General features: G+C 34.4%; 1 protein-coding gene across 4 annotated transcripts in view; it reads left to right on the forward strand.

The window, feature by feature from the left end:
- yeats2 (YEATS domain containing 2) overlaps window positions 1-14,861 on the forward strand; it is a 44,090-nt gene extending 29,229 nt beyond the window's left edge. For all 4 annotated transcript variants that reach the window (XM_051129046.1, XM_051129038.1, XM_051129031.1 and 1 more), the window contains 11 exons: window positions 1,087-1,221; window positions 4,921-5,007; window positions 5,130-5,307; window positions 7,152-7,228; window positions 7,642-7,721; window positions 7,817-8,018; window positions 9,821-10,059; window positions 10,155-10,229; window positions 10,624-10,697; window positions 11,306-11,383; window positions 13,618-14,861. In XM_051129046.1, coding sequence (XP_050985003.1) covers window positions 1,087-1,221; window positions 4,921-5,007; window positions 5,130-5,307; window positions 7,152-7,228; window positions 7,642-7,721; window positions 7,817-8,018; window positions 9,821-10,059; window positions 10,155-10,229; window positions 10,624-10,697; window positions 11,306-11,383; window positions 13,618-13,660 — 1,268 coding nt within the window. In that variant the 3' untranslated portion in view covers window positions 13,661-14,861. The remainder of the gene's footprint in view (window positions 1-1,086; window positions 1,222-4,920; window positions 5,008-5,129; window positions 5,308-7,151; window positions 7,229-7,641; window positions 7,722-7,816; window positions 8,019-9,820; window positions 10,060-10,154; window positions 10,230-10,623; window positions 10,698-11,305; window positions 11,384-13,617) is intronic.
- Window positions 14,862-19,092: the final 4,231 nt, after the last annotated feature.

Consider the following 19,092-nt stretch of genomic DNA (forward strand, 5'->3'; position numbering starts at 1 on the left):
TTCTTTGCTTACAAAAAGTATTCTTGTGGCTTCATAAAATTAAGGTTAATCCATACATGTCCCATGGACTATTTTAACAATGTCCTTACTACCTTTCTGGGCCTTGAGTGTGGTAATTACATTGCTGTCTATGCAGGGTCAGAAAGCTCTTGGATTTAATCAAAAATATCTTTGTTTTTCAGTTATTAATGACAGAATTTTCATTTTTGGGTGAACTATCCCAGTGACCAACAGAAAGCTGCTTGGTTTTAAAGGGACTTCTGTATGAGCCGTGCCGCACACATCGCTACACTATTGACAATAGACAATCGCCTGTGAAATTTCACTGAAATATTGTTAATGTGACCGCACATTGAGAGTGACAAACCGCTAAAGCTCTTACAGACTCCCACAGGCTTTTAAATTGGATCACAAAAATGTTGTCTTTTTTCCCATCTGGTGGCTGAATGGTCTGTCCATTAGCTTCAAGAGTGAAATAAATATTGGTCAACACTCTGAATTAGGGGTGGGTGGTATGTCAGAGTGTTTTGTGCATAGACAAAATCAGTGAAAAATGATAAATAACCATGTTACATTGGACATTTTTTGATAATACAAGCCCTACACTTGCTTGAAATGCTTCATTTGTTAATTTCGATCATGTGTGACCCTGGGCCACAAAACCAGCCATATTTTTTAATATAGCCATTTTTTTTAAAAATTGAGATTTATACATCATAGGCTAAGACAATATTTGAGATACAACTATGTGAATATCTGGAATCTGAGGGTGCAAAAAAATTGAAATATATAGAGAAAATCGCCTTTAAAGTTGTCCAATTGACATTCTTAGCAATGCATATTACTAATAAAAAATTAAGTTTAGATATATTTACGGTAGGAAATGTACAAAATATCTACATGGAACATGATCTTTACTTAATATCCTAATGATTTTTGGCATAAAAGAAAAATTGATCATTTTGACCCATACAATGTTTTTTTGGCTAATACTACAAATATACCTGTGCTATTTATGACTGGTTTTGTGGTCCAGGGTCACATATTCTGGGATTCATATGTCACCATGATTCTCTTCATTCACAGGTATGTTGAAGTTGCACCAAGCTCAGTCCAGTTCCCAACAGACGGTTCTCACCATCCCAGCCAATCAGCTGAAGCAACTCAGCGTAGGCAGTGGGTCCTCAGGGCTGCAGACCATCTTGATGCCTGTCGGCAAAGGTAACGATACCCACACAGCCTGACTCACACTCCTGATCTCTAATGTCCTCAAGGCTTTGAGTCTGTGTAATATCGTCAAGTTAGACTTCTTATTTTTAGCTTCAAGTTCTAGTTAACTACTCCGTTCCAAAACCTAGAGAGATGCCTTGTGGTTAGATATCTTGGCTGGCAACCAGAAGATAGTAGGTTCAAGTCCCTACAAGTGGTGTCATGGTGGACTGTGTCGGGTTGTGACAGAGTTTTAATTCTGCCAGTCTTGGTGGACTGACATTTTTTTTGTCAGCAGTGTTGAGCCTGCCAGATTGTGTTTATCAAAGATGTTTGTTTTTGTTCAGCGTTCATCAGCGATGACAGTAATAGGTGAACAGAGCTCCAGAGATGCTCTCCTGTCAGACATGGTTTTCATTTTCTCATTTTGCGCTCTTTACCTGGTTGCTAGCTCAGTTTTTCGATTGATCTTTGCAGCACCATAGCAGCAGAAGCTGCCTCAGTTTAGTTTGTTTTATGTTGAAGGAGTGCAGTACTTGAACATCAGAGCAGTGGGACAGACCATTTCCTGTAACAGTATGCAAGCTGTTGTCATAGTGATGGATTGAAGTATGGACAAAAGTAATTGTGAGATTACAGGATTCTGTAATTGAGAAATGCCAGGCTTGAGTGCTCTTAACATTTATGAGAGACAACAGGAGCTACATGAACCAGATCATTAAAAAAAAAAACACTTAGTCATGGCTAAAAGATCACATTTGCTAAATTGGCACTATGGGTGGGCAATGTCAATGTTATTTCACACTGAGAAATTTCCTGATAACAATATATAATTATAAGTCATTTTATCTTCGTTATTAAAATTACCAGTAAAACAAAGATACAAATAAAATACGTTTGATAGAAAATGTCTATTTAACAGTAGTTTTCAAGTAAGAAATACTATAGATATTGAATACTGTAGAATATTGAATAATCAAATGTAAATGTAATACATTCTTCACTGTAAAAATGAAGTACAATTGAAGTCAAAAGTTTACATAGACCTTACAGAATCTGCAAAATGTTAATTATTTTACCAACATAAGAGTGATCATACAAAATGCATTTTATTTTTTTATTTAGTACTGACCTGAATAAGATATTTCACATAAAAGACATTTACATGTCCACAAGAGAAAATAATAGTTGAATTTATGTTTAAAATTCTTAATACTGTGTTGTTACCTGAATGATCCGCAGCTGTTTTTTTGGCTTGTTTGTTTGTTTTTTGTTTAGTGATAGTTGTTCATGAGTCTCTTGTTTGTCATGAACAGTTAAACTGCACGCTGTTCTCCAGAAAAATCCTTCAGGTCCCACAAATTCTTTGGTTTTTCAGCATTTTTGTGTGTTTGAACCCTTTCCAAAAATGACTGTATGATTTTGAGATCCATCTTTTCACACTGAAGACAACGGAGGGACTCATATGCAGCTATTACAGAAGGTTCAAACGCCCACTGATGCTCCAGAAGGAAACAGGATGCATTAAGAGCCAGGGGTGTAAACTTTTGAACAGAATGAGGATGTGTAAATTTTTCTTATTTTGCCTAAATATCATTTTTTTATTTAGTACTGCCCTTCAAAAGCTACAGAACATACGTACATGTTCCCCAGAAGACAAAATAAGTTCAGTTTACCCTGATCTTTGAATACAAAAAGTTTTCACCCCTGGCACTTAATGCATTGTTTTTCTTTCTGAAGCATCCATGAGCATTTGAACCTTACATAATAGTTGCGTATGAGTCAAGCTAACATATAACTGTAAATAATTCTGCACTGTGAGGATATATTTACAATACATACTAGGGCTGCATGATAAATCGCATGGGATTGTCAGTCCAGTTTAGTCAGTAAAGCTGGTACTTTGATTAGTAGTAAATCTCGATCACGTGCGTTCAGCTGACAAGCTACGCAAAATCGCGCTCATAATCGCAGATGAATCGCATTGTCAGTGATTTACAGCTCTGTGTATTAATTATCGCTCCAACTGAACGCACGTGATTGAGATTGACTACTAATCAAAGTACCGGCTTTACTGACTAAAGGCGCCTGACAATCGCATGCGATTTATCGTGCAGCCCTAATACATACCATGATATAGCAAAATGTCTGTCAATAGGCACTTTATATCGTCGCCATACAACAGACGTAGTTATTTTAGTACTTTACCTCGCTCTCCCACTATTGTTATTTAAGGCTACACATTGTGCCGGTGCTGGTTTCCTATGATCAGAAAAACATGAAGCAAGTTTTTGTAGCAGTTAAAGTAGACCTAACAACAATTATTGTACTAATGGCTTCCCAGAGGACCCCAGATTTACATTTTTACATTTATGCTTTTAGCAAATCCCCTTATTTGAAGCAACAGATTAGCAACATTTGATAGATTAATACTGCAAAGTAATATTGTACACTATGTATTATGGCTTGTCTAATAATGGTCCATAAATAATAAAGTCAAAGTTAATTTACCCATGTGCCTCTGAGTCATTGGGGACTATCCAGAAAAGATTTTCACTTCAGGTCTAGCAGTACCCTAGAGATTGCTATTGATGTGTAATTAGCAGTAAATTGGTATTGGTCCTAATTGAATTGTAACTTTGAATCTTGATCGTGCAATTTAGCTTGAATATTTTGTGAAGAATAACAGTGCTTGCTAGAAAATAAGCAACAGGCTTGCACTTACCTTCATTCTCTGTCCTTACCTTCATTCTTCATGACTCAGCAGTCATGTATTCAGTCTTTAATAAATATAAAAAAATACTGTATATTCAAAAATACACTACACTGGACAGTAAGATTTTTAATGTTTATTTAAGAAGTCTCATCAGCGCTGATAGCCTTGTGGGCAGCGCGTCAACATACAGCCCCATTGCGCTCCAGGTGTCCTGTGTTCGAATTCCAACTCGAGGACCTTTCCCGATCTCACCCCCCTTCTCTCTCCAACTTTGCTTCCTGTCAATTCTGATTTGTCCTGTCACAATAAAGGCAAAAAATGCCAAAAAACAGATTTATTACTGTAATCAAAGTTACATTTTCAGCATAATTACTCTAGTCTTCAGTGTCACATGATCCTCCAGAAATCATTCTAATATGCTGATTTGCTGTTCAAAAAACATTTATTATTATTATCAATATTTAAAACAGATGAGTACATTTTTTTTTCAGGATTTTTTGATGAATAGAAAGATCAGCATTTATCTGAAATAAAAAGCTTGTGTAACATTTTACACTATACCATTCAAAAGCTTGGAGTCAGTATTTTTTATTAATACTTTTAAGAAATGAATACTTTTATTTAGCAAAGGTGTTTTTTTTTTTATGCTCCCCAAGGCTGCGTTTAATTGATTTATTTGATCAAATGTATAAAATATTACAAAATATTATTACTATTTTAAGTAACTGTTTTATTTCTGTGATAGCAGAGCAGAATTTTCAGCAGCCATTGTCTTCAGTGTCACATGATCTTTTAGAGATCATTGTAATATTCTGATGTGGTTCTCAAGAAACATTTATTAATATTACCAATGTTAAAAACACTTGTGGTGCATAACAGAAGTTATGCTTTTTTTATACTTGTATTTTTTATGAATAGCAATTCAGAAGGACAGCTATTTTTTTAAACAGAAAACTATTGTAATGTTATAAATGTCTCATTTGTTTATGTTACAGTCATGCAATCTGGTGCTAAAGGTGCATCAGGCAGCAACACAACCACGAGTGGAGCTGCTTCCTCCGCATCCACACCTGTAGCTCAAGGTGAGATATGCGCACACACATGCATACGGTGGATATAAGGTCAAGATGTTATGTGTATAACCATTTAATCCACTGATTTCATTCTTTTTCTTTACCTCTGTTGTGTTTGCGTCTTTACATAGTCAAAACTGAACCTGGTTTGGTTAGCTCCACTTGTACGACTCCAGTACCCCAAACATCTGCCCCAGCCTCTACAGCACCCACCTCTGGTCCCCTGCCGACAACCCCCACATCCACAGACCCAGCTGCTACTATTAAAGTAGAACAGGGCATAGAATCTACAACACATGAACTTATCAAGTAAGAAGCGCACACTCTATTGAGTCTCTCATTTCTGATCTGTCTAAATGTCAGTTTTTCCCTAAGGGTTCTATTTCTGCATCGACACCCGCAGACATGCACATTCGCAATTTTGAATTTTTAAATTGCGTTTGTTGCCATAGTAACAACTAGTCAGCAATAATTCTGATGTCATTCTCATGATGCTTAATTGAGTTAATACTGATTTAATTATCATGACATTTTGAGTTGAATTTCTCCAAAAGTAATGACTTGCAGTTTCTTGGGTGAATAAATAGTTCATTAATTTATCACTCTGACCAGTTCTGTGAGTACGTAATTTCTCTAACCAATTCGAACTCATAATTAGGGCTGGACAATGTCACCTAAAATCAAAATCTTGATTAATGTTTTATCTCGATTATAATTAATGAATGATTATTTTTAATTTAAATTTTTGCCCTCATAGTTATAGATGTGAAACTGACTCATGATCGCTGTTGCATGTGTTCTTCCTCTCAGTGATCTTGTCCTGTCACTCTATATGCACAAGTATTTACTCTGGGTTCGCACTGGTTTAAATAAAGTGCAGCGCAGAATGCCTACTCTGCTATCTTGCCGCCAAATAAAAAAGTTGCCATGCCAACCTGCTACAGTAAACTCTGCTATAAACAAAACTTGCAAACTCTTGCTCTGCCTCCGTGGTCTTCTGATTGATCCACTGTTTTGGAACTGACATTGATAAGTGGCGCTGTGTGTAAAAGTTTAAATTAAATGTGGTACTTACGTGCGAGATGCTGCAAAAGACGTGAGCACAGCGGTCATACATGTGTGTGTATAGCGCTGACTACACACGCGGTAGTATGTTTTTATTTTGGTAAAGTATTAACATGGTAATTACTTTTATTTTATGTGAGAAACACTGGAAACATTAAAAATGTAAAATACACGTGTTGCTATGGAGCATGACTGCTGCTCAATATGAGTGTCGGAAATTACATTTTTTTGCTAATACACTACCAGTCAAACGTTTTTGTTGTTTTTTTTTGTTTGTTTTTTTTAAAGAAGTCTCTTTCTGCTCATCAAGCCTGCATTTATTTGATCCAAAATACAGTAATATTGTGAAATATGTTTACTGTTTAAAATAACTGCTTTCTATTTAAATATATTTTAAAATGTAATTTATTCCTGTGATTACTCCAGTCTTTAGTGTCACATGATCCTTCAGAAATCATTCTAATATGCTGATTTGCTGTTCAAAAACATTTATTATTATCAATATTTAAAACAGGATTCTTTGATGAATAGAAAGATCCAAAGATCAGATTTATCTGAAATAAAAAGCTTTTGTAACATTATTCATTATACCATTCAAAAGCTTCAGTATCATTTTTTTTGATAAAGAGATTAAGAAATTAAAATTTGTATTTAGTAAGCATGCTTTAAATTGATCAAAAGTGATGATAAAGACATTTATAATGTTACAAAAGATTTCTATTCTATTTCTATTCATCGAAGAAACCTGAAAAAAAAATCTACTAAGGTGTTTTCAACATAAATGTTTTCTTGAGCATCAAATTAGAATTTTACAATAATTTCTGAAGGACCATGTGACTGGAACAATGATGCTAAAAATTCAGCTTTGAAATCTCAGGAATAAATTACATTTTAAAATATAATTAAAAGCAGTTATTTTAAAAAAATGTTACTGTTTTTGCTGTACTTTGGATAAAATAAATGCAGGCTTGGTGAGCAGAAGAGACTTATTTAAAAACATTAAAAAATGTTTGACTGGTAGTAATGATGTTGAAAGCTTGTAATATTTGTGTACATACTTTTTTTTAAAAATTGTCAATCTCTCTCAGTACGGAGCACATTGAGAACATGACACAACTTCTGACGGCTATAGTGAAGAAATTCCCTCTGATTGTCCCTGAAAAAAGTAAGTTTGACACAGTTTTGAAGACTTTCAAAACAACTATTTTCTTGTCAGAGAAAAAAAAAAATATTTTAATATTTTAAATGTCTATTTTAAGTGTCACAGAGGCATTTATTTGATCTCAAATACATTAAAAACAGTAATATTGTGAATTATCAAATAAAGTCATTTTCTATTTTAATATTTTTTAAATGTATTTTATTCCTGTGATGCTGAATTTTCAGCAGACATTAGTCCAGTATTCAGTGTCATGTGATCCTTCAGAAATCATTCTAATTGGCTCATTTTGTACTCAAGAAACATTTGTCGTCATCATCAATGCTAAAATCAGTTATTTGCCTCCAGTCATTTAATCTGCATAAAAAGAGTTAATTTACACTAGTCCAAACCAGTCAAAGTTGGTGTGTTCTTTACAGATGAGGACTCTCATCCATTCTGTGCCACCTCCGTGGATCAGTACTACTCGTGGAACATTGGCAAACGCAGAGCTGCCGAGGTAAATGAGTGTTTGTCTTTCATCTAGTCTTGAGTGCATCTGTAAGATCTGTTGGATTGTGTTTGTTTACGTTATTTTCCTTTCTCTCCATGTAGCTGCAGCGAGCAGTGGCTGTGCGCCGTGTGTGCGCTGATCTGTTAGAGAGGACACCCCGGCTTCAGGCCCTCACTCCACCCAGAACAAAAGAGGTTCTTCGCTGGTGCCGTCTGCGTGGTTACACACCCCCCGACCCTGAACCCCAGCGCACAGAGGAGGACTCCATCGAGGACATACTCACACAGATCGACAGTGAACCCGGTGAGGGCACACATGCTTGTGTGTGTGTGTGTGTGTGTTGAACCCTTGGTTGAGGGTAATTCATCATGGCCTGTGTCTCTCTCAGCTATCCAGAATGTTGACTTGCGCAAGACTTGGCACAGACAATGCAGTAGTGTTCTCTCTCTCTCTCTGTAGTTTCCAGTGATGGTGCATTAGCCTGTATAATGATGAGATAATAAGTATTCATAGTTCATAGTTGGGCATGAATTCAACTTAGGCATAAGCAGCTGAATTTCAACATCAGCTCTGCTTCAGTCCCTACTGAGTTTCCTATCTAGACAGCATTTTAAGGCGTCATAGATTCATGCAACTTTCATGAACAAGGCTCTACTAGAATGCATTGCAATAAACCGTGGAAGATTCAAGATGGGAAATGTTTTATTCAGTATTAAAAATTATTTTCTCAGTTTCATCCAGTGAACTGCTTCACCCAAAATTAGTTTTTGCTGTTTTTTTTGTGCTATGAGAGTGGTGTCATTAGCTCAGCTAAGTGCTGACATCATACTCTATTGGTATCGACTTTACATTAGCGTTAGTGCACCTCGCATGAGCTGTGTTTGTTTGAATGAGTAACCACTAATGGAGATGTGGTCCATGAAGAGTGTTTTAAAATCAGTCGCTAATGAGATTTATTTTCAGTTAGCATGTTGCCTTAGAAATATCCTGTGTAGACCGTAGACAGAGAGGAGGTTCACTAGAGTGCCTTGTTTGTTGTACTGTTTTCTCATGCCTCCCTTATTGTTTTCAGCCTCTGTTAACGTGCTTTCCAGGTTTGCTTTTTGTGGTGTTGTTCAGTGTAAAACACTTTGTGAAGGGCACTATACAAACTAATAATAATAAAATACAAACTGATAATAATAAATAATAATAATTATTTGGCATTTATAGACTAATATTATAATTATTAAGCACTTTGTAACTTAAGAATAATAATTATTAACTATAATTAAATAATAATAATACTTGACAAATTATAATAATTATTAGGCATATTATAAATGTATTAAAAATAAATACTAATAATAATTAGGCACATATAAACTTATTAAAATAATTAATTATTATTATTCTATTATTATAAGTAAAAATACTATCTAATAATAAATAATAATAATTAGGCATTTTATGAACTATTATTATTATTATTAAGCACTATGTAACTTCAGAATAATAATTAACTGTAATTAAATAATAATAATAATAATACTTGACTAATTATAATCATTATTAGGCACATTAGAAACGTATTAAAAAATAATACTAATAATACTAATTATTATTATTATTATTATTATATGGCAAACTAATACAAACTAATAATAATTATAATATTTATAAACAATTATTATTATTATTATCATTATTATTAAGCACTATGTAACTGTTAATAATAATTATTAACTATACTTAATAATACTTGACTAATTATAATAATTATTAGCCACATTATACAATTTATACATTTAAAAATAAATACTACTACTACTACTAATTATTATTATAAGGCAAAATACAAACTAATAATAATTAATTAGGCATTTTATAAACTGTTGTTGTTGTTATTTTTATTATTATTAAACACTATGTAACTGTTATGAATAATAATTAACTATACTTAAATAATAATTTAATAATTATAATAATTATTAGGTACATTAAAAATGTATTAAAATAAATACTACTACTACTTCTACTACTACTACTATTAATAATTATTATTATTATTATATTTTTGCACTAACACGTGTGTGTGTGTGTGTGTGTGTGTGTGTGTGTGTTAGAGTGCAGCTCGACTCTGACGGGCTGTGAGGAGTTGTCTCAACGTCTGGAGCAACTTCAGAGGATTCTGAAGGCGGAGCCTGATGAGGAGGATGACGAGCCTCTTGACATCATCAGTGTGAAAGACATAGACGCTGCCAAGGTCAAAATCAAACTGGAACAGGATGAGGCCGAACAGGAACCCAAGTTCTTCTTGGGGCGCTGCCCATCGACCCAGTTCATCAGAGACACAGCAGAGCAGGTGAGTGAGACTGAAATGTTCTTTTTGTCTCCCTACCTGCATCCAGACTTTCGGCTGTGTCATACATGTAATCATGTTGTGTGTGTGTGTGCTAGATCGGCGTCACACTGCAGCAGGTGGAGGTGGAGAAGAACGTTTTTGCTCCAGTCGTGGAGACCATGATTCTTAAGGTAAGTAGTCTGAGTAATTACTTTTATTTTATGTGAGAAAATATGACTTGATGGCGGTTCACATCAAGAATGATAACTATAAATTTTTAATACCCTAATATAGACATCATTATAGTTATAGTTCTTGGTGTGAATGGGCCTTTACACTAACTTTTTACTAATGTTTTGTTTTAAATATGGTAAACGGTAGCCTCTCCAACTGTCTGACTTAATCATCAAATATGTTCTGATTCATTTTACTGTTTACTTTCAGTAAACAGTAAAATGCAAAACTGCAAAACTGTTTACTTTCAGTAAACAGTTTTGTTTTGTCTTGGGTAGGACACTGTGTTACTCTAGATAATGCATTTCGTAACATGTCAAAGTGCTGAATGTTGTCTAAATCTCTCCTTAGGCTGTGGAGCAGTTCACCAGTGAAATCCTCAGGGAGTCTTTGGCCAATGCCCATGGGAAATCCCAGCAAAACAGGTCAGTGCACCGCCCGTATGTCAGTACAAGATTAATCAGGACAGATGGGCAGACCAGCATGATTTAGAGGAAAAAGCTCTTCAGTTTTTTCAGATACAGCTTGTAACATTATTTTGAAAAACTCTGAGCATTGAACTTTGTCTAATGTGATTTGATTATGATTGGGAGAGGAAGTACTTTATGATAGTACATAATTATCAGAGCACTGAGAATAGCTTATGAAAATCTGATTTATTTGAGTGGTAGAGCAGCAAAACCCAGCCCTGAGAGAGAAGAGATTGGCTCAGTGCTGCTGTACTTACTCAGCACATCTGCTTTCATTCACATGCCTGACACACACTCACAGATTGAGCAGAATATTTCATCAGCCTTTTATACAGTATTCGGTAACTGCCTTTTATAGAGCACCGTTTTAAATGAGGATCAGTCAAGCAGGAACTGATCGAAGTCTCATACATTAACAGAAAGCAGCAGTTTGACAAGACTCTCAGACCGCTCATTTAATGCTCAAAGGTCAATAACCCATTATACCAAGATAGCAAATGCACCGTGAGATTTCTCGCTCTCCTTCCCATCCTCGTTTCATTCCTCTCTTCTTGTCTCCACAGAACTCCGAGAGAGATATCGGCAATGGACGTGCATCAGGCCATTAGCTCTATTCCCACTTGTGATTTTCTGACTAATAGGTAATTTTGCTCATCCTTATTTTAGGCTTTTCAGCATTTATCATCAGGGTTCCCACGGTCTTGAACAACCTGGAAACTAGGGCTCGGTAAAAATATTGATTTCTTGATTTTAATCAATTCTCAGTTTTACGAACTACAGATTCTTAAATCCTAAGAATAAGTCTAGCCTGTTTTTAGTTTAAAGAACAGAACATTGTAGCACGCCTCCCATCCAATAAATCACAATAAGCTTTGTGCTTTGTTCCTTTCGATATGAAACAAAGTCTCAGATTTCAAATTCGGTGCATTTTATTACAATATTCAAACAATAAATGCCGTTTTGCCACTGTTAATATGGAGTAACGCATCACTCCAGCACCTCAGTTCAACAGAAACGGCAGCATCTCCTCTGCTTTAATACCAGTTTTAGCACAAACTTAACATGAGTAAACAATTAAAGGTATGTTAAAAGAGAGAGTACAACTTACCGAAATCCGTATCCTGTCTCATGTAATCACTCAATTTGTATTTCAACCATGTAGAGACGTCAGTGTAACAGCTTGTAAACAATATTTCACATAATGTCACATTTACTTCCGAGAAAAGCATTTGGTGACCATATGCTCGAAAAATGAACTCTACAGAAGAGCATTTTGCTAAATATATATGTACCATGTAATATTTATTAGAAATTTCACTGTTCTTCAATGTTTAATTTGTTTGAATGAATCTATCAGGTTTTTATGACAGCCACCATTTAAATGTTTATAATTCCAAAATTGAATTGGAGTAGAAATATATAATTATGTAATCGTAACTGTATTATTATAAAAACGTCATACAGTATAATTTAAGCATTTAATACAAATCAGTTCATTTTAACCTTCAATGTTATAGTAATATAGTACCAAATTACTCTTATGTATATTTTACACCATTACTTGAGGGTTTTTTTTTTCCTTAAAAACTTTGTTTATTAAAAGTTTGTGAATCAGAATCTAACTGGTGTCAAAATCCAGTCCTACTGGAAACAGGGTTAAATTTTTGAAATTGTGAATTAAATAAAATAAAAATAAACAAAATATAAACAAACATGAAATGTCTCTAGTAAAGTTATGCGCAGTATTAAATTGGGTTTGAAATGCCTTTTATCAGTGCAGTTTCTATAAATAAAATTAAAATTTAATAAATAAAAATAAATATACACTACCAAGCAAAAGTTTTTGAACAGTAAGATTTTTAATGTTTTTTAACGAAGTATCTTCCGCTCACCAAGCCTGCATTTATTTGATCCAAAATACAGCAAAAACAGTAACATTTTTAATATTTTACTATTTAAAATAACAGTTTTCTATTTGAGTACATTTTAAAATGTAATTTATTCCTGTGAATTCAAAGCTGAATTTTTAGCATCATTACTCCAGTCACATGATCCTTCTGAAATCATTCTAATATTCTAATTTGCTGCTCAAAAAACATTATTATTATAATTATTATTATTATTAATATTATGTTGTTTCAGGTTTCTTTGATGAATAGAAAGTGCAGAAGAACAGCATTCTTCTGAAATAGAATTCTTTTGTAATATTATACATGACAATTTTGATCAGTTTAAAGCATCCTTGCTAAACAAAAGTATTACTTTCTATAATTTCTTTCCTCGCCAAAAAGCATACTGACTGCAAGCTTTTGAATGGTATAGTGTATAATGTTACAAAAGCTTTTTAATTCAGATGAATGCTGATCTGTGGATTTTTCATCAAAGAATCCTGAAAAAAACTTGACCATTTTAAATATTGATAATAATAGTAATAATGTTTCTTGAACAGCAAATTAGCATATTAGAACGATTTCTTAAGGGTCATGTGACTGGAGTAATGATGCTAAAATTTAGCTTTGAAATCACAGGAATAAAATACATTTTAAAATATATTCAAATAGAAAACAGTTACTTTAAATAGTAAAATATTTCAGAATTTTACTGTTTTTGCTGTACGTTCCTTCCTTCCTTCCTAATAAATGCAGGTTTGGTTAGCAGAAGAGACTTCTTTAAAAAAAATCTTACTTTTAAAAACATTTGACTGGTAGTGTAGTCTGGTAGTCTGAATTTGATTTTCAATATGATTTTTACAAATACTTATATAAACAATCTTAAACGACTTTTCTGTCATTGCTCAAAATGTGTGGGAACCCTTTATCATTATTATTCTAGTTTTATTTGTTTTAAACCTCACCATAAACTCTGTCTCTGATAGGTACATGGGCATCATGGTGAAGAATGAAGGCCATGCAGACTAACTTCACTCGTTGGCATCTGACCACAGATGGACAGGTGGACTGTCATACACAGACTCCTCCCCCTCACATTGCTTAAAGGTGGAGAATGTGCAAGGGCTGACCAATCAGGTGCAAATGCCCTCTAACTTGCCAGTGTCATAATAGAAGTCAGCCATTATTACAACATCTGTTATATACGAGGGTACTGAACCCAAACAGAGCTTGACACGCAGCCAGAACAGCATTTGTTTCGTATGGCTGAATCACTCTATTTATACGTTTTTCATACTTCCTTTATGAATTCTGTGATATTTATGAACTCTGATTCAGTATATGTAACCATCAGTACAATAACTACAGTACAGTGTTAATGAGCAGGTACAGTAGATGCAGAAGCCTCTGCCCTATTATTCTACTTTCATCAGGACCCTCAATTACACAGGATCACATTAACCTGCTTTGCCATTGACACAAAGCGATTTAGCTTGTGTTAGTCTTAAAGGAATAGTTCACCCAAAAATAACTTCTCTGGAATGATTTTACTCACCTAATGTTGTTTAAAATGATGGCGTTGCAGACATTAAATGAGCCACTGAACAGTTAACCAGGAGAAGGTGATTCGTTTTTTGTGCAGCTTTATGTAAAATCATTAATTCATTGTCTTTTTAACAAGTCTTAAATGATCGGCTCATGTTCTGAGATCCTTGGATGGAGATTAAATGTCTGTTTTGAGTCACACATCTTCACTAGTTTTCACACGAGGGCAAAGAATGTCTAAGAAAAGTCTTAATCGTGTTGTTTTCATATGAATATGAATCATTTTCATACAGCTGTGGGATTTATGAAGGATTAAACTTAAGTGAGTGTGAAAGTTGTTTTTTTTTATATACGTGTGTGTCATTTGGGGGCATTGAGGAAAATGTGCAGATAGACAGGAGGCATTTGTGTATTTGCTAAAACAAACTGTTTGGTGGGCTACTTTGTGTCATACAGCTAGCATCAGTTTATGTGTCCTTGTGTATAAATGCATCAAGAAAATTCTTCTGGTGTGTTTGTGTGGATGGGAGAGAATGTATTGCTGTGTGTTTATTCAGTGTTAAAGTCTACACTTGTCTAACCAAACTCCTGAATGTTTTTCCTTCACATTGTGTATCAAAAAATAGCTATTCTTGTATTAAAAATGGTCAGTCTGCCACTAAAATGGATCCAGCTGTGCTGATTTGTTCTGTTCTTTGAGCAAATGTCAGTGCAAATGAAATGTCACATAGCAAAACAATAACAAGATGAACTTTAGAAGGATCAGAAATAGATTTAAGATATTTTCTTTCAGTTGATTATTTTTTTTTAAGCGTGACTCAGTTTCTCTTTAAAAAAATGTAAAAAAATATATAATAAAGTACTAGGGCTGGGTAAAAATATTTATTTTTCAATTATCGATTCTCATTTTTACGGAAAGATATTGAAAAATCCAAAGAATCCATTAGTCTAGCCTGTTTTCAGTTAAAGGAGAACTCCACTTCTATAACAACAATTCACAAATAATTTACTCACCCCCTTGTTATCCAAGATGTTCATGTCTTTTTGTCTTCAGTCGTGAAGAAATAGTTTTTTGAGGAAAGCATTTCAGGATTTTTCTCCATATAATGGACTTCACTGGTGCCCCGATTTTGAACTTCCAAAATGCAGTTTAAATGCAGCTTCAAATGTCTCTAAACGATCCCAGCTGAGGAAAAAGGGTCTTATCTAGCAAAACGATCTGTCATTTTTTCAGAAAATAAAAATGTGTATACTTTTTAAGCACAAAAGCTGGTGTAGCACAGGCTGTGGGATGCGCGTTCATGTACTACTGAATTACGTCGAAAGGTCATGCGAAAGGTAGGCCAAACCACAGACTCAAAGGGAACGCGCAAAGACTAAGGAAGTGGAAGTGCAAGTAAGTCAAACGCTGTTTACAAACAAAAAGGTACAACAATGTCGGACGATTCTGAAGTTGTAGGAGAAAATAACATGGAGTTTTTCGAAATACTCTACCTTTTTGAGCTGGAGTACACAGACGATGAACTTGTGGTGATTCGAAGACGTGATTCGTAGTAGTGATGGGAAGTTTGGATCATTTTACCGACTCGGACCTTTGAGTCTCGTTCAGCAAAATGAACGAATCTTTTTTCGAGTCATAAGATGAACGAACGACTCGAAACAGGTGAACTAATTCCAGTACAGAACTTACAGTTTTTCTCAATTGCTTAAACACATTTCTTGAAATTATGCCTCGCTTTTGCGAAACTCTAAACACAAATCCGTAACTTCTAACTCAATTCTCCGAACTTACTATATTCAGGTCAAAATGAAGCTCTCCACTCAAAACAACTCAATCTTGCTGAAAAAAACAAACTTTTCTCTTAGACATGACACACAAACCCTCAAAAACACACACACTACAACACAGTTTTACACACTGATGAGATCAATTGAAAACAATACTACGAAAACTGGTAATAACTGTTGCTTGGAAAAAAAAAATGATGAATACAACAAATGTATGCATTTGCAAGTGTTTTAATCCTTAATTTATTGTACTGTAGAGTACAGCACAAAACAGCAAACAACAACAAAAATAATTATTCTACCCCAGCATCCATGTCTTTGGTCTGGGACAGGCCAAACAACCTCCTCAACATCACACTCTAATTGGTTACAACCCTGGCATGCATCAGCTAAAATATAGAAGACTGCTTGTTTTCTTGCCCTTGCCCTTCCTATTTCTCTTCCATGTTGTTGTCGTCGTCCTCCTCCTTCTTCTCCTCCTCTTCCTCTTTCACCTCCTATTCTTTGTCTTCGAAATTGCATATTACTGTATGCGGGATATTGATTGAAAAAGACCAGATAGGATACACAGTTACACTTTTACTAGTGGTCTGACAAAAAAAAAAATCAACATAAAAAAAAAAAAGAAATAAAATATAAATACATTACAAAGTCATTGTGAAATAGAAAAGAGAAATATGGGCAAAGGCCGAAATATAAATTAGAAAGTCCAGAATTTGTAACTCTTGTGTTGTCCTCTGTCTATATATGCTTCCCAACTGAAGGTTCATGAGATGTTGAGATGTACCTTTGAGCTATTACAGAGAACTGCTTTATCATCGGTTGATCTGTAGTCTCTACATTAGTGAAAGTCAGTATTCACTTGAACAATTCATGGCAAATTTACAAAAAGTCTAATAGAAATGTGTAGAATATGCTTGACAGCTAGATCAAAAATGTAGCATTTACTGCAAAGACATATACAATGAGCTAATGACTTGATGTTTTGAGGGGAAAGACTATAGCAACATGAAAACCGCAGACAAATCAGTTGCATAATCAGCTGCATGAATATACCAAAGCAAACGCAACTTGTTAAAAAAAAAAATTGCACAATGTGCACAAGTGACTAGATGATGTGGAGGTTGAACAAGTAGTTTTGAGAATTTCATTTCTGATCTGAGAAATGCACCAAACTAAGCTGACTTTGGCACTTTTATCTCCATCGAAGGTTCTGATTGGTGTGTGATAGATTTTGACTCCTAGTGTTTCCACTTGGGTAATTGTGTGCTAATTGAGCTCAAACTTTGCAGACTCGAGTGAACAATATTGAATGCTAGTGCTTTCTAAATGATCACATGGTGTAAGCACTGAGAAATGTAGGGATTTGTGTGTAGAGTTTTGCAGTAACAGTTCACCAAATCTGACTCATGTGTTAAAGCAGGGGAATAGTGTTTATAGTTCAGGGAAATGGGTGTGCTTTTTGAAAAATGGCATTATGGTTTTGAAATTTTAGTTCAAAAGACTAGTTATAGTGTTTTAGCAATTGAGAAAAACTGTAATAGGATGTTGCGCATGCGCGATTGAACGAATCACTCAGCGAGACGACTCGTTGTTCCCGAGTCACAATAAAGATTCGTTCAAAATGAACAGTCCGTGGACGGGCATTCAAGAGTCTGTGCTAAGCGAGCTTTTGTGCTTACAAAGTATACAAATTTTTATGTTTTGAAAACAACGACCGATTGTTTCGCTGGATAAGACATTTCTTCCTCGGGTGGGATCGTTTAGAGCCCGTTGAAGCTGCATTTAAACTGCATTTTGGAAGTTCAAATTCGGGGCACCATTGAAGTCCATTATATGGAGAAAAATCCTGAAATTTTGTCCTCAAAAACCATAATTTCTTTACGACTGAAGACAGAAAGACATGAACATCTTGGATGACAAGGGGGTGAGTAAATTATTTGTAAATTGTTGTTCTGGAAGTGGACTTCTCCTTTAATGAACGAACTTTTTAGCATGGATACAATCCAATAAATCGCAGTAGCCTTGTGATTGGTTGCTTTTGATATGAAACAACGTCTCAGATTTTAAATTCTGTCCATTTTATTACATTATTAAAACAATAAATGCAGTTTTGGCGCTGTAGTGCCTCTGGAAGCGGGAAGTGCACGTCAACCGATCCTTCCTCCGCTTTGTTACGGTTACAACACGAACAAAACAATAAACATCGGAAGGTATGTTAAGAGAAAGAGTACATTTTATCGAAGTACGTTAAGTTTCCTGTCTCATGTAATAGCTCAATCAGTGTTTCAACCGTGGAAATATGTCAATATAATAGCTGTAAACAATGTGTCACGTTACGTCACATTTACCTCAGAAAAAAAAAAAAAAAAATTCGGTGATCATAAACTCGTTAGTAAGCCAGAAAAATTAACTATAGAGAGGAGCATTTTGCTAATTATATGCACCATATAACATTATCATAATTTCTTCAGTAAGGTTATCTGAATAAAGTTTTTATGATAGCCACCATATAAATGATTATATTTCAAAAAGCGAGTTGGGGTAGAAATATAATGTAATTTAAAGTTAACTAGTTTAGTATTATAATTTTAACCTTTAATATATGTATATTCATGTATATGTATATATATGTATATGTATATATAGCCAAAATCGATACTGAATCTAATAGAATCAGAATCAAATCTAATTGCAAGCATGTACAGCATATATTAAAATGAACCATGAAACTCAAACCCAGCCCACTGATAAAAAAGCTAACATTAACTTGGATTTTTGGAAAAAATAAAATTCTCTCTGGGTCAAAATGATTCGGGTTACAAAAAAGCAAAGCTAAAAAACATCAGTACTTTCCCAAAAATGCAAATTAATGTTATTGCATTGGACTAAAACCTACTGAGTTTGTTCACACAGCTATTACAGCTTACCAATTTTTATTTTTTTTAATTGAATCAACAAATAATGATTTTTAATGACAGCGTAGAGGTAATTTATGACAGTGTAAATTGTTTATATTGCAATAATGTGTAAGATTAGCTTGATTTATTACACAGCTACATGGAATACTTGATTCTGATTGGTCAGTCACCACATTCCAAAGGTATGTTTTTCCCCATAACAGCCTT

This window comes from Labeo rohita, chromosome 2 (genome assembly GCF_022985175.1).
Source record: "Labeo rohita strain BAU-BD-2019 chromosome 2, IGBB_LRoh.1.0, whole genome shotgun sequence".
In the NCBI taxonomy this organism is placed as follows: domain Eukaryota; kingdom Metazoa; phylum Chordata; class Actinopteri; order Cypriniformes; family Cyprinidae; genus Labeo; species Labeo rohita.